This window comes from Eretmochelys imbricata, chromosome 6 (assembly GCF_965152235.1).
Source record: "Eretmochelys imbricata isolate rEreImb1 chromosome 6, rEreImb1.hap1, whole genome shotgun sequence".
NCBI lineage: Eukaryota > Metazoa > Chordata > Testudines > Cheloniidae > Eretmochelys > Eretmochelys imbricata.
The window spans coordinates 129,548,655-129,563,059 of record NC_135577.1 but is presented as its reverse complement, the minus strand read 5'-3'; the positions used below and the strand labels follow the sequence as shown (position 1 = coordinate 129,563,059).

General features: G+C 42.8%; 1 protein-coding gene across 2 annotated transcripts in view; it reads right to left on the bottom strand.

Annotated features, from left to right (window-relative positions):
- Positions 1–14,405, bottom strand: part of MDGA2 (MAM domain containing glycosylphosphatidylinositol anchor 2) — a 662,813-nt gene that overhangs the window by 356,044 nt on the left and 292,364 nt on the right. For both annotated transcript variants that reach the window (XM_077820812.1, XM_077820813.1), the window contains exon 3: positions 5,892–6,066. In XM_077820812.1, coding sequence (XP_077676938.1) covers positions 5,892–6,066 — 175 coding nt within the window. The remainder of the gene's footprint in view (positions 1–5,891; positions 6,067–14,405) is intronic.

Here is a 14,405-nt window from a genome sequence, read left to right as displayed (position 1 = left end):
GGAGGAATTGGCATGAAGACCTCATTCAGCTTGTGGGCCCTGACCAAACCAGACTCTTTCACTCCTGTATCTATAACAAAGAGTCACCTTCTTAGTAATGGCAAAACTAGGATGCTTTATTCTGTCTTGGACCTGGTGTTAAAATTTCCATCAATTCCATGTGGAAGTACCTTATGGGATTGTTCACTATTATTCCAATCAGTGTGCCAAGCGCTACTGAACCATAGAGAAGACTGGCATGTGAAAAAAAAATGGGGAAATTTTACTTTTCATCCAACTTTTGTTCCTATCAACATTTGCCAAGGAGCTGTGAATAACACACCTCTAGCAATTCTACAGCAAAGGCATCCAACCAACCACAAAACAAAATGTTCTTGCCCATTCTTCAAGAAACCACTTGTTCGCTGTACAAATATTGTGGCTTTTCAAACTTTAAATCATAAGCAGACAATGTCATTTAGCTCTTAGAAACATCCAAAGCAACATGTAACCCATATTAAAATAGCGTGTCTCTGTCTCCCTCTAGTGGCTAGACTACAAAGAGGATTATGAGCAGTGCAAGTCGGGAAATGGTTTTGTTGGGGTGGGGCTGCTTGCCCATGTAAAATTTCAATAAAAACTAAAATCCTTATCCCCAGTTGGTGTCTGTGATGTTTTGTTGGAAAAAAAAAAAACCAAGATTGTTTCTGGTTTTGGCCTGAAATTTCTCTTTTTCAGTTGCTGAAAAAAGCCAAAAACACATAAATGGTTTCCCAGGGTACTGGGTTAATAACAATCCCTCCCCCTTCAATTCTGACAAAAAAGGACATTTTCCACAAAATCAAATTTTCCATGAAAATATGTTTTGATGGAAAATTTTCGACCAACTTTATCTGCAAGTCTTCTACTGGCTCTGATCTAAAGGACCTGGCATTTTACAGCTTAAACAGAAGAGGCTCATAGATCCAAAGGTTCCAGGTTCAATACTCTATGGAGGACCTAATCTAGGGTATTATTACAAATACAATTTACAATACAGCTAAAAAGGAGCAAAGAATTTAACACAGACAATTGTAACTGCTCAATGACTGTAAAGTATTTTAGGTACCTTAGCTGTGAAACTTCATACTTTCATTATTTTGGTTTTCTTTAAATTTTTCATTAGCTCTGAGTTTCCTGTTGTTTTTTTTTTAATCTAGGTTCAATCCAGATTTTGCATCTTGAGTCTACCTCCACAGTTGTCTGCTCAGAAATATTTGACCGTAAAATAGTTGCCAGAACACCAACTGGTTTCTCATGCGAAATCCTCTGGGACTAAGTCATGGCCAAGACCTAAAGGTTATGACATGGTCAAGAAGCATGACAAATTCTCAGGCACAAGAAGTGCAATGAGATGTAATAATAAATAAATAAATAATAGACCTCAGTAAATCCAAGAAAAAAATGACAGCTAAAACAATTTATAAAGAGGATGAAGAATCTGATCCTCAGATCCAACCTCAGTCTAAGTCAAGAAGGATCCAAACTTTAAAATTACAAACATTTCCAAAACAACAGCTCTAAGAGCACTAACCATATGTTTAATGCAAGGCCAGGCTTTCACCTTATTTTAATTAATGTGCTTAAAACTAAGAAATTAAGGAAATTCCAATTGATGGATATTAAAAAGAGACCTTAAGTCGCCCTCATGTAATAAGACTCAAATCTTTTCCTATGGGGTTTTCAGCAGCTACCTACATGTAGCTGACCTCAGTGATATATTCCTTAGGCTCTGTGTATATGGAAGATTCTGGGGATGCAGAATACATATATAAGGGCATGTCTACACTAGCAATGTAAGTAGACCTATGTTAGGTCAACTTACAACCACCACAATAACTGCTGCGGTGGTTCGTGTCCACGCTGCCCTCCTTCTGCCCGTGGTGCGCAGTCTCACCAGGAACGCTTATTCCAACTTCAGAGGGGCAGTGTGGGGGACTGAGAGCCTGGGCACGCAGCTCCCCACTGGAAGCCCAGCTGTCCCCTGGGCTCCCTGCTCCCAGAAGCTGGGCTCCTGGCTGCAAGCTCTGAGCCCAGAGTCTGGCCAGCTCCCAGGGGTCTCAGCTGGCCGCTGGGCTCCCTGCGGGGAGCCAGGAGCCTTCGGGCAGCTGCCAGAAGCTCCCCATTCCCAGCCAGGCTGTGCCTTTGATTCCCGGCTCCCTGTGGGGAGCCCAAGGTCTGGCGCGAGGCTCCGGGGAGCCGCCTGGACTCCAGGCATGGAACTCCCTGCTGGGAGCCCAGCTGCGGTGGGGAGTGGGGAGCTGAGAACCTGGGGGGAGCAGCCAGACTCCCAGAGGAGAGCTGAGAGCTGGGGCAGGCAGCCAGCCCCCCAGCAGTGGGCAGTGGGGAGCCAGGAGCCCCCAGGAAGCACCGGGCTCCGAGTGGGGAGGACACAGCCTGGCTTGGAGCAGGGAGCCGGGAGGGGTGGGGAGACTGGGCTGGAGCCCCCCACCCACCCTGGTGACAGCCCAGCTTTCTTGTCTATTGGACTTGTGAAATTGACAAAAATGACAGCCAGCAGCCGACGTAATTAACAGTGTCTACACGAACAGTGCTCACCCTAACCACACCAACATAAAGCCCTATGCCTCTTGTCCACACCAACATAAAGCCCTATGCCACTTACATAAGCGGGAGCAAGGCTGAGGTGCGGACACTAAGGCCACGTCAACAATACCACTTACATTGGCAAAACTTACGTTGCTCAAGGGTGTGGGGGGCGAAAAAAAAACCCCTCAGCAATGTAAGTTTTACCAGCATAAGCGCTCTTGTGCACTGCTGGTGGGAGAGCGTCTCCTGCCAACACAGCTACCATCGATCATCGGGGTGGTTTTATTATGTCGACGGACGAGCTCTCTCCCATCAGCACAGAGCGGCTGCGTGAGTGATTTTACAGCAGCACGGCTGCATCGATACAGTCGTGCTGCTGGAAGCCTGCTCGTGTAGACGCGGCCTAAGTGTGTGCGTGTCCGGATGATACAAAGCACATCAGGGTGAAGGTGTTCATATATGGTTATTAAGCAAGATTACCAACAATCATTTGGCCTACTGGACTCTAACAATCAGTAATAAATGAACTAATTATTAAAACCATGTTGTACCCATATCGGTCTCAGGATATTAGAGTGACAAAGTGGGTGAGAAGAAAAGGAGTACTTGTGGCACCTTAGAGACTAACCAATTTATTTGAGCACAAGCTTTCATGAGCTACAGCTCACTTGTAAAAGAGATGACTTCACCCATCTTGTCTCTGTATTTATTAAAACACCTGTTGATCATTTATGAACAATTTATAAATTCGCTATTGATATAAAGTGTGACTAATTTGGTGAATTAAACAAGGCACATCAGTAAACTGAGTGAAGAAAAGAGTATGCTGGGAGTCTGTTTAGGACAGGAAAACCTGTTGAAAAAGCAGTTTACTCAGATTTTAAAAACTGATAACTATCCTAGCAGCATGTACAACTGGTCTTACCACAGAATCATAGAATATCAGGGTTGTAAGGGACTTCAGGAGGTCATCTAGTCCAACCCCCTGCTCAGAGCAGGACCAATCCCCAACTAAATCATCCCAGCAGGGCTTTGTCAAGCCTGACCTTAAAAATATCTAAGGAAGTATATCTAAATAGATATCTAAATATCTACCACCTCCCTAGGTAACACATTCCAATGTTTCACCACCCTCCTAGTGAAAAAGTTTTTCCTAATACCCAACCTAAACCTCCCCCACTGAGACCATTACTCCTTGTTCTGTCATCAGCTACCACTGAGAACAGTCTAGATCCATCCTCTTTGGAACCTCCTTTCAGGTAGTTGAAAGCAGCTATCAAATCCCCCCTCATTCTTCTCCTCCGCAGATTAAACAATCCCAGTTCCCACAGCCTCTCCTCATAAGCCACGTGTTCCAGTCCCCTAATCATTTTTGTTACCCTCCGCTGGACGTTTTCCAATTTTTCCACATCCTTCTTGTAGTGTGGGGCCCAAAACTGGACACAGTACTCCAGATGAGGCCTCACCAAGGTCAAATAGAGGGGAAGGATCACATCCCTCGATCTGCTGGCAGTGCCCCTACTTATACAGCCCAAAATGCCATTGGCCTTCTTGGCAACAAGGGCACACTGTTGACTCATATCCAGCTTCTCGTCCACTGTAACCCCTAGGTCCTTTTCTGCAGAACTGCTGCCGAGCCATTCGGTCTCTGCACTTGTCCTTGTTGAACCTCATCAGATTTCTTTTGGCCCCATCCTCTAATTTGTTTTCTAAAACAGCAAACTATCTTACCCTACATCAAAAAGCAATAGGGTGCTTTTAATGCTGATGAAATCTGTTAATGAGAGTCACACTTCTTCAAGTCTTATAGAGGCCGATCATCTTATTTTTTAAAGGGTTCAGTAAAAGAAAAAAAAAACCTGTCACTAATTTGGAACCCTGCTGTCCTTTTACAAACCATCTTTGAGACAATGCCTCTTACAGTATAGGATCCTCCAAATGTTCCCTGCAAGGACCATTTCCTTTGTAGTAGGAAAAGAAAAAGACTTTGATCCTGCTTTCCTTATCCTGCAGTCTGTGTAAATGTATGTGCATTAGGCACTCAAAACTTTCCACTGTGCTATCGGCAGGTACAGCCATACTGAGCATATACACAAATGCAGGGGGAAAGTTTACTAGACATCTACTGGAAAATGCTCTATCCAGTAATGAGAGGGACTATATTTCACTTCTGTGACTAAATTTCTCTTTGTAGCTGGGATGTGTGCAGGTCAGATCCGGATTTGCTTTTCTGTTAGCCCAATGAATTGATTTTACTGCAAGCTCCGAGTGTGAGGAAACGGTCATTTCCACTCCCCTTCATTCCCTTTGTTCCACGGTTCTGGCCAAGGGGTTCGGAGACCCGATTGCTGTGTCACGCAATGTAACATATACCACTGCTGGGGCAAGTTCTGCTGGGCACTCGCTTTCCATGAGCATGTGTGTTGTGTAGGAAACACAGTACCACTGTTCACCTGTAAAACGTACAGAGACCATTTGGGGGAGAGTTTCAAAGGTACAAATGGACACGTGACTCCCTTTTACAGCTTTGCAAGTTTTCCCCTAAAGTCTCATAGACCACTTCCTTTGCCTCTGGGCTCATTTTGTGCGGATAGCAAGAGGTTTGGGCCTTTATTGGTTTTGAGGTTTATTAATTTTTGCTCACTTCACTTGATTAAACACTAGAAGCATTTCTGGATACAGTCTGGATAAACAACTGTATTATCTACAACCCTTTATGGGGCTGCATTGTGCAGCAGAGTTCACAGAAATAGGACTCATCAAGGTCTCAACCTGTTTTTTTAAAATTATGCATTCAACATGGAATACGCAGAGGTGCTCTGAAAAGGACACCATTAACTAACAACAGAGCCCTTGCTGCAGGCCACTGTTGATGTGTGGGTGGCAATCCCTGGAAGTTTGGAGCATTGGTAGATGCGTAGTAGTGACTCTATGCACTCAGAGCATATCCTGATCGCACTGGTGTAAGGGCAAAACTTCCCTTTCCAAGGAGCTCCACCAGGTCCTAACTAATAAACGTGTCTCGTCATGATACTTTTAACTTTTCTCAATGCAAAAGCCTGAACTTGCAACCCCTACTCATGTGAACGGCCCCTTGGACTTCAATGGGAACATTCACAGGAGTTAAGATTACTCGCAGGAGTAAAGGCTGCAGAATTGGACCCAGAGTGTTACCTCTAAACGACATTCCAAGAGTTTGCATGTTTGTAATTTGTCGGGGGCTCCCCACTTCCTTAGTATTCCTTGGCCCCCTTCACATAATGCCAGACAGTAGAGGAGGTAAACAGAAACTCTGATAAGAGCTCTGGGAGCTGTTTACTTACAGTACACATCCACTCGGATTGACTTTATAGCTGGGGAACCCAAACCATTCTCCGCCTTGCAGTAGTAACGGCCTCCTTGGTGTCGCTGGATATTTGTAATCCTCAGAGTTTCATTGAAGACACTCGAGTCTTGAAATCGGTCAGAGGCACTTCCTGCTGTTTTCGTCCACCTGATCTGAGCAAGCATCAGAAAAGATTGTTACTTTAGGTTGGCTGTTTCTGAAAATGAATGCAGTACAGCTGCAGAGATTGCTCTACAAAACCGAGAGCATCATGGGTCCTGTGGCTCTGAGAAATCAGAGAATACCAGGACTGGAGCCCCAGAACTAGCCTATGTTAGCAATAGCTGATAGCACTACCCGATTACTCTAGTTGGAAATACCTTATAAAGAACTGAATCCCGTTGGTAAGGGACATATGTGATGACTCAACCACCAGCAGTAACATGTCTGCTTAAATAGCTGCGGAAAAACCCTCTCTGAGCAGAATTAAGCAGAGCACATCAGGTCTAGTTCTGTGCTGTTCTTTTTAATAGCTGAGGCAATTTTATATTGAATTTATTTTTTGTATTGTTCTACCTAGGTTTATATAAAAAAATATTTCAGTGTGCCATAGCACTCGTTATAATGGACACATTTTCCAAGGTTTTGAGCCCCTGCCACTCCCATTGAAGTCAAATTAATGAAAATCAGAGCACAAATTTCTATTTGGAAACATCTTAAAATATAACAGAAGCCTCCAGCTGCTCTTTGATAGCCATATCATGAACAGTGTCTCACACTTTCAGGCAGTTGTCTATACCTGGGGGTGGGGGAGGAGTTAAAATAGTTGCTTGGCTTTTTTTAAAAAAAATTGTCTGTTACAATAATTAGAACTTCTTCTACATCAATAATTATTTTCCAAAAATGTGCAAACTTTTCAAAGCGAACACTTCTGTTAAACTGCCAAACCAGTTGGAATGCCTATAACACTCTGTTACAAACAATGCAATTCTTTTAAACACAGCTGTGCACACCAGAATCCGCTCTGGTAATGATACAGACAGTTGTTATGGTATGACTCAGTGAAAAGTTTGTACAATTGGATGAAACATGCATTGAAAATACTTGAGCTAATTGCAATGGCCGCACTTCACAGCACAAGAAAAAGGACATGTTCAGCCCAACATTACGGGCCGTTAAACCAATTTGACACCAAGTCGCTCCACTGACTTCACAGCTACGCTTCAGTTCCAGCGGTGCCAAGGACTGGCCTAGTTATTTTGTGAACGACTTTTCCATCTCACATTCAACAACGATGCAAAGTCTCTGTTGGAATTCCAAGTCGAACGAAGCAGTTTCTTGCTAAAAAGCAGACCTCTGGCAAATGCCACTTAAAGGAAAATGGTCGCAACAGTGTTTTCTCTTGCTGAGTCTCTGGCCGTCTCCACACAGCTGTTAAAGGGACTTCTTTTTCAACTAGCAGTGAATGGCAATGGAAGAAGGGACTGGCCTTATGGACAACACATTACAGAAGTAGTGAAGTAATTACTGGTAAAATATCCTGCTTGGCATGCTTGTTAATGTGGATACAGTTCATTTGTTATATACTGGAAAAATTAAATCCTCATTCTACGAACCATTAATGATGTTGAGTAGCACACTGTTGTTGTTTTCATGCATATTACAGAACATCTAGAGAACCCAGCCAAGCTCGAGGGGCCCACTATACAAGGCATTGTACTGATACAGTGGCCTGGAAAGCTTACCAGCTGAATAGACAAGACAGATGTAGGTACAGGGAGATGAAGTCACTTACCCAGAGAAGCACAGCAGATCAATGGCAGAGCTAGGAACAGAAACCAGGGTCCAATGGACTAGATAGTGTCTCATTGAACTACACCATTATCCATGGACTGCAGTGTCTCAACAGCACCTCTTCTGTGCCTCCTACTACAGCCCATCATGAAGTGCAGTTCACTATCCTCCCAACCTCACGCACCACAGTACAGGAACGGTAACTCCTTGAGCATCCTTTCCTCCCACCCCCCCCAGACACACACAAACACACAGAGTCCACCAGTAAGAATATGGTCCCCAATTAATATTATTCAACCAGCTCTATGCCTTCCACCATTGTGTGGTATGTGAGCATGATTGTCATCTGAAAAAAATACATGGAAACACGCGAGGACCTGCATTGACGGAACTTTGCCTGTTTATCCGCCTCCTCCAGGAGCTCTGAGCACCTTCAAAAGTGATGCCATTAAAAAAGAAACAACTGTTACCTACTTTCCCATAGGAACTTCTCCCTGAAAATTACACTGGGCCAGAAGCCACAACAGGCAACACTCAATCCTGGACCACAAACAGGTTTGAAGTCCCATATTTTCTGATCCATTAGGACCCAAAATGGGAGCTTTATATCCATTTTTCTCCACCACCCCCCCCACCCCCCGAAGGGCTGTAGGCTTGGACTCCAGAAGCTGGAGTTACAGACAGAAGAATAAATTTTTGAAAGTTCCCCAAAACATTTTGAGTCTCTTTTATAAAATACACAGGAATATTCACAATATATGATGGAGTAGCTTGCAGGTGGGCATTACACTCTTTGCAGCTGACCTGCATAATTCAAACATACCTGCACCATGCAGGAATAAGCAAATATCTAAAACTCTCTATCTACATTATTCTGTCTTTGTGTGAGAGAAACACCATTACCATATCTATATTTACAAATATTAATATGTTTGCATTTCTACTGTAAAGCCCCAGCTTTGGGGCATTTTAAGTCATCTATAAAAATGTGCTTCTGGCTAATTTTGGTGTACAGAGTGTGCAGAAGGTTGCTGTCAAACTTTAATTATTTTTTTTTAATTTAAAAATAAACACTGGCTTAGTGTTAAGGTTACACAAAAAGGAGAAGATAGTCACTCAATCTCCTGCATGCTTTATTATTATTACTGTTATTGTTTGAACCCAAAATTGCCAGGCTGTTGTTGATTTAAATTAATTGTTTTATATTTTTTTTCTTACATTTTAAAAGTAAAATAGAAAAATGGATCGAACAAATAGACTTTTGATCTTTAAGGGGAAATATTTTTTCTTGAAAAATTCAAAAAGTTGGAATTTACTATGTCAAAAGAATCCATCTCAGAATATTTTTTAAAATCACTCACTATTGTTACATCTATCTAATCTTAGAAATAACATAGCCCAGTCTGTCCCATTGGTACAGTCATACCCTCAGCTACAGCTCAATAAATGAACCAAAGATTCCTTTATCCAATCCATCCTCTGACCTCCAAGACCATTTCACAGAGGTCTGACTTTAAATGGCCAGCATTAGCTCCTAAAGTGGATTTTCAGCTTTATCAGGATTCCTCACTTTTGCGGGGTTAATATTAACAGTATGAAGTAATTTTGGAGCTGACCTCTACTTAGCAAGGAGAATGGTCTTCCAAAGACAAAAAGGTGTAAAATGACGAACCAGGTTCTCTCTCTTTCAAGTGAGAGTGGCTCTGGAAAAAAAATACCATGTTTACATTGCAGTTGATTTAATCTGAATTCATTATTCATGTTGGCTTTAACTCAATGCAAATACGACAAGGATCTGATTCCAATCAATATAATATTGTTATTTATTGAGCGCCAACACTGCAAAAATATGACTAATGCACTAATCAAAGCAAATGAATACAGTAAAATAAGATGACTGAGCCTAGAGGTCTTACTCAAGCATAACTCCCCTTCAAGATAGACCTATGCTTTTTCGGTTCACTGGACAAATTGAAAAAAATAAAACTTGTTTCAGCTCAAACTAAACATTTTTGGGTCAAACGAAACACTTTGGTTGCCTTCATTGACTTTGAGAATAATTTTTGAACTTTCTTGGTTGACCCAAATCTGCATTTTTTTGGTAAAAAAAGTTTCATTTGAAAAATTTGGCCCAGCTCTAATGATAGTCGTTTAGGGGCTGTTGTACTGGGCCTGGTACAGTCAGTGAGTGACGTGCGGAATGTCATTAAAGTTCTTGCCCAATATCCATTGAATGAAAGCCCTTTCATTTATTTCAGTGGGTACTGTATCAGGCTCTAAATACCATGTGAGAAAGCTATTTGCCCTCACCATTCCATATACCATTCCCATGGTATCTGAGCCCTCACAATTGTTAATGCCTTTCTCCTCTCACCTGTGAGGTGGGGTGGTGCTTTTATCTCTCTACCCCTCCCCTGAGCAACTGAGGTGTAGCGAGACTAAACAGCTCCCCCAGGGGCACAAAGGAGGTCTGTAGAGGATCAGGGAATTAACCCATAATCCCCAAGTCCCAGGCTAGCACTGATCATGCTTATTCAAGTGTTCAGACAGTTCCTGGGTTGAAAATTTCCAGCCAATTGCTTTTATTGCTTCATGGACATTTGCATGGTTCAGAAATCCAAAATTTTCCACAAATTTTAGCCTACTTGATTATTCATCCAAAACCACCCTGTGAATGCTTCTTATTCAGAATTTGTTTGAAAATTTCCATTGTCCCAGTATTGGAGCAGAATTGTGTGACCAGTCACATAGCATGAACGAACAAATATTCAAAGAAAACAGCTTGCAAACAACTAATAGGCTAAAACTATTCTTTTCATAATGTGGCTTTTTACTGACGTCACATCCATACATCATGGCTTATACAAATCAGACTAATAATACATGTTAATACATAACACACATGCATTCACCTGTTGCATTGATCTTGGCCTAGTAGGGTGAAATTTTCAAAAGTGCTCAGAGCTGGCTGCTCATGTCACTTTTCAATATCCTACATTTTTGTTTTCAGAAGATTCTGCTGTTTATTTGTCATTCAAAATGCCAATAAAAATGTCACTGTGAATGCTTATTACTAAGTAGGGCATTAGCAGAAATCAGGGCTGGCTTATGAATGATTCACTTTTAAAGGTAGATAAATTCATAAGTTTGCATTCATAATTCAAATATTCATAATATTTGTAATGGACAGTTCAACTAACTCTGCGTAGACCAAGCCATTGAGCCATCAAGACCCTTGCTAGTATTTTAACGGTTTGAGCAGATACTGCAAGAAGTTCACAGTTATGATCCAGTGTATGGTTTCTGCCTTCATAGTAAATTGCTTTTCCGCTTTAACTAGGATTCCTTGAAATGCAGGTTCTCATCTTGTTTAACAATGGATGGGCCAGGGTAGTTGAACTAAAACTGATACACATACACAAGACTGGATATCACAAAACTGTTCTGCTGATGGGGCTGTTTTGACAGGTTTCATCGGAGTGATCTGCTCCTGTCGTCTTGGCTTAGGAACTAAAAAGAAAAAGTTGCTTCCCGTCAGGTATTGCCACAGAACAGATGGCCAGTCAGAGAGAAGCAGCAAAACATATTTTCCTTATTTATTTGGAAAAGGAACCTTAAGAATTAAGAAATTATTTTGGGGCAGTTCTCTGGCCCCTGTTATGCAGGTCAGACTAGATGATCACAGTGGTCTCTTCTGAACTTAGAATTTATGAAAGAAATGCAGAGGCTTACAGGCCACACTGAACTGCAGAAGTATCAGCTCAAACACTGTATTGCCTCAAAAGTACCTTAATGTCCTTCCTTTATTCAAGGCACATAGTCTGCTTGGTCAGCACCAATGGACTGGTTTAAAGCCACCATTCAATATTTCCAATAGATTTCACAATGGATTTATTTTTCTTCTCTCCAAGTGATCAGAGGAAAAGGAGGAATCTGGCGATCACTTTTTTACATTGCAAAACTGAAACCTCTGTGAAGCACCAAATAAATAAAATAATCAAAATAAGGTTATCCCCCATGCTCCGTGAGGAATCCCGTTGGAACGGCTTGCAAACAAACATCCTACTCTCACTTCCATGAGATTTTAAGGATGAGGAAATCATAGAATCATAGAATAACAGAGTTGGAAGGGACCTTTGGAGGCCATCTAGTCCAACCCCCTGCCCAGAGCAGGACCAATCCCAACTAAATCATCCCAACTAAATCTCTTAACCACCCTCCCAACATTGAAATCCCTGCCTCAGGCCAAGCAGCCTTTTTGCATGCACACAGTCTGGAGTCAGTTGGGGAGAGGCCAAAGCGCAACTTCCTCCTCCTCCCCTCCCCCGAAAAAGGATCGCAGTAGAATGCCATTGGAATGGATGGGGACGTTTGTCACACCAGGATTAATCTGAACCTTTACAAACAGCTAGGCTTTTTATTCTGGATTGTTTGGTGCCTTTCTGACTGGGTTGTTTTTGCTTTCAGTTAAAGTTCTGGGTGATGGTTCTCGATCTGACCCACGTGCCGTTTGCATTGTCCATAAAACACACGGGCTTTCACTCAGATGACTCCTCTTTGGCTTCCCTTAGCAAAACACATTCAGAGAGTGGCTGCTACAACCACAGAGCAGGAAACTATTAGCCACAGCTCTCAGGATAGCAAACTTTCCAGTGCACTTCTCCCCTACTCTCCTGCTGATAGACTTCATTTTCTCTTCCTTTAACACTCCCATTCTTGAGACTCCTCAGCTGGCCCCACCCTTCCAGCCAAGACATTCAGATACTACAGTGATAGATGGTCCTCATAGCTTCTGCTTCCCCCTCACCTAGTCCTGTCAATTGGTGTCAGTGGTTCCTGATCTTTTTCTCCAAGCGTTCTGGTCAAGCGGGTCTTCCAAGCTCACACCAACCTTCTTCATGTCCTCCTTCAGCCTCTCAAACCGCCTTGTTCAAGGTCTTCCTCGTGGTCTTTACCCGCGACTACCACCTCTTCTACTCTCTGGCCAACATATCCCACATCGCGTCATCTCATATGAGACACCCATCTCAGACAATACTCCTTCAGCTTTTTCGTGATGGGGGCTACCTGCATCATGGCTTGCACTGCATCATGGCTCGTATGGGGGGGTGGGGGGGTGGGCGTGCGCCATATAAATACCTAAATTAGTGGTTCTCATACTTTTCTGTACCATGACCCCACGTTACAACAGAAGTTTCAGGACCCATCTAACCAAAGAAAGGGAGAATGACCCCAGTCCACAGTTTGAGAACCTATGGCTGAGTGGATACACGACTGAGTAGAATTGCCTCTGGAAAGAGCAAGGGTATGTCAACACTGCAATCCTGGGATTTGACCACAGTGTATCTAGGCATACCCAAGCTAGCTTGAGCACTGGTAGCAGAAAAGCCAGAGTGAGATAGGCTTGAGTGCAAGCTAGCCATCGAACTGAAGCCAAGGTTCTGGGTGAGCTTGTACAAGCTGTGTCGCCGGGATTTCACTGCTTCAGTATCGGAGCGAGCTAAATTAAAGCTAGCTAGCTCAGGTACGTCTACCCATGCTGCAGTCACACATCATGATCGCAGTGTAGACATATTGTAAGTTAAATGAGCAGGAAGGGTTGATTGGAAAGGCATTGTGGGTCCAATTCTACACCACCTTGCATCTTACGTAGTCATTTACATCTATGCACAATGCAGCTAGTGGAAACATTTAAACCAAATTTTGACCAAAAGTAGCCTTTTCCCCCTTTAATTTCCTCCCTTTCTTTTCCTTGATCAGCTCTAGCTCCACAGGAGTGCAAAATGGGAATGAAACACCACCTCTGGAATGGCAGGTAGAAATGACAATGCAAGGCGGTGGAGATCAAGCTGTTTGGATCTAGGCCTTGTGCATGGCAGTGCACGATAGCTTCAGTATGACAGCCACTATCAGGCTAGCCCAGAAATGTTTTCTTTGATTTCTTGGTTTATAGGGATTCCTTTGTTCAGACATTTCAGAGATGTCGTTTCTGCACTGTCTGGTGGTGGCTCTGAATAATTAGAATTCTAAATTATCCTGACAAGACTTGACCTTGCTAGGCTGCTTTCTCTACGCCCCAGATCATCTAAAACAGATGCAACTATTCCTGAGACACACTTGGTCTATGTCCATATGATGGCTAGAGGAAAGGTAAGCCAAAAATGTGCTAGACTTTCCTGCTTACTGTGCTTACTTCAGAAATAATGAGGTACTGTTCTACTGAATCTTCCATATGTTCACCATTCATGACAGGAGAACACCCACACAGACCTGGCAACTATTGCTACAGTACCATGGGAAGTTATGGGACTGGCTCTGCATATATCTGTAAATAAAGTGATTTTTCTGTGTATTGAAATTTTATTAAACCAGAAACAACATGACGCAGCGTGCCCGAAGAGGCTAAGGGTACAGAATATCTATTTTCATTTGAATATAACTGATCATGGCATTTTGGGCTGTATAAGTAGGGGCAGATTGAGGGATGTGATCGTTCCCTTCTTTTCGACATTGGTGAGGCCTCATCTGGAGTACTGTGTCCAGTTTTGGGCCCCACACTACAAGAAGGATGTGGAAAAATTGGAAAATGTCCAGCGGACGGCAACAAAAATTATTAGAGCCTGGAGCACATGACTTATGAGGAGAGGCTGAGGGAACTGGGATTGTTTAGTCTGCGGAAGAGAAGAATGAGGGGGGATTTGATAGCTGCTTTCAACTA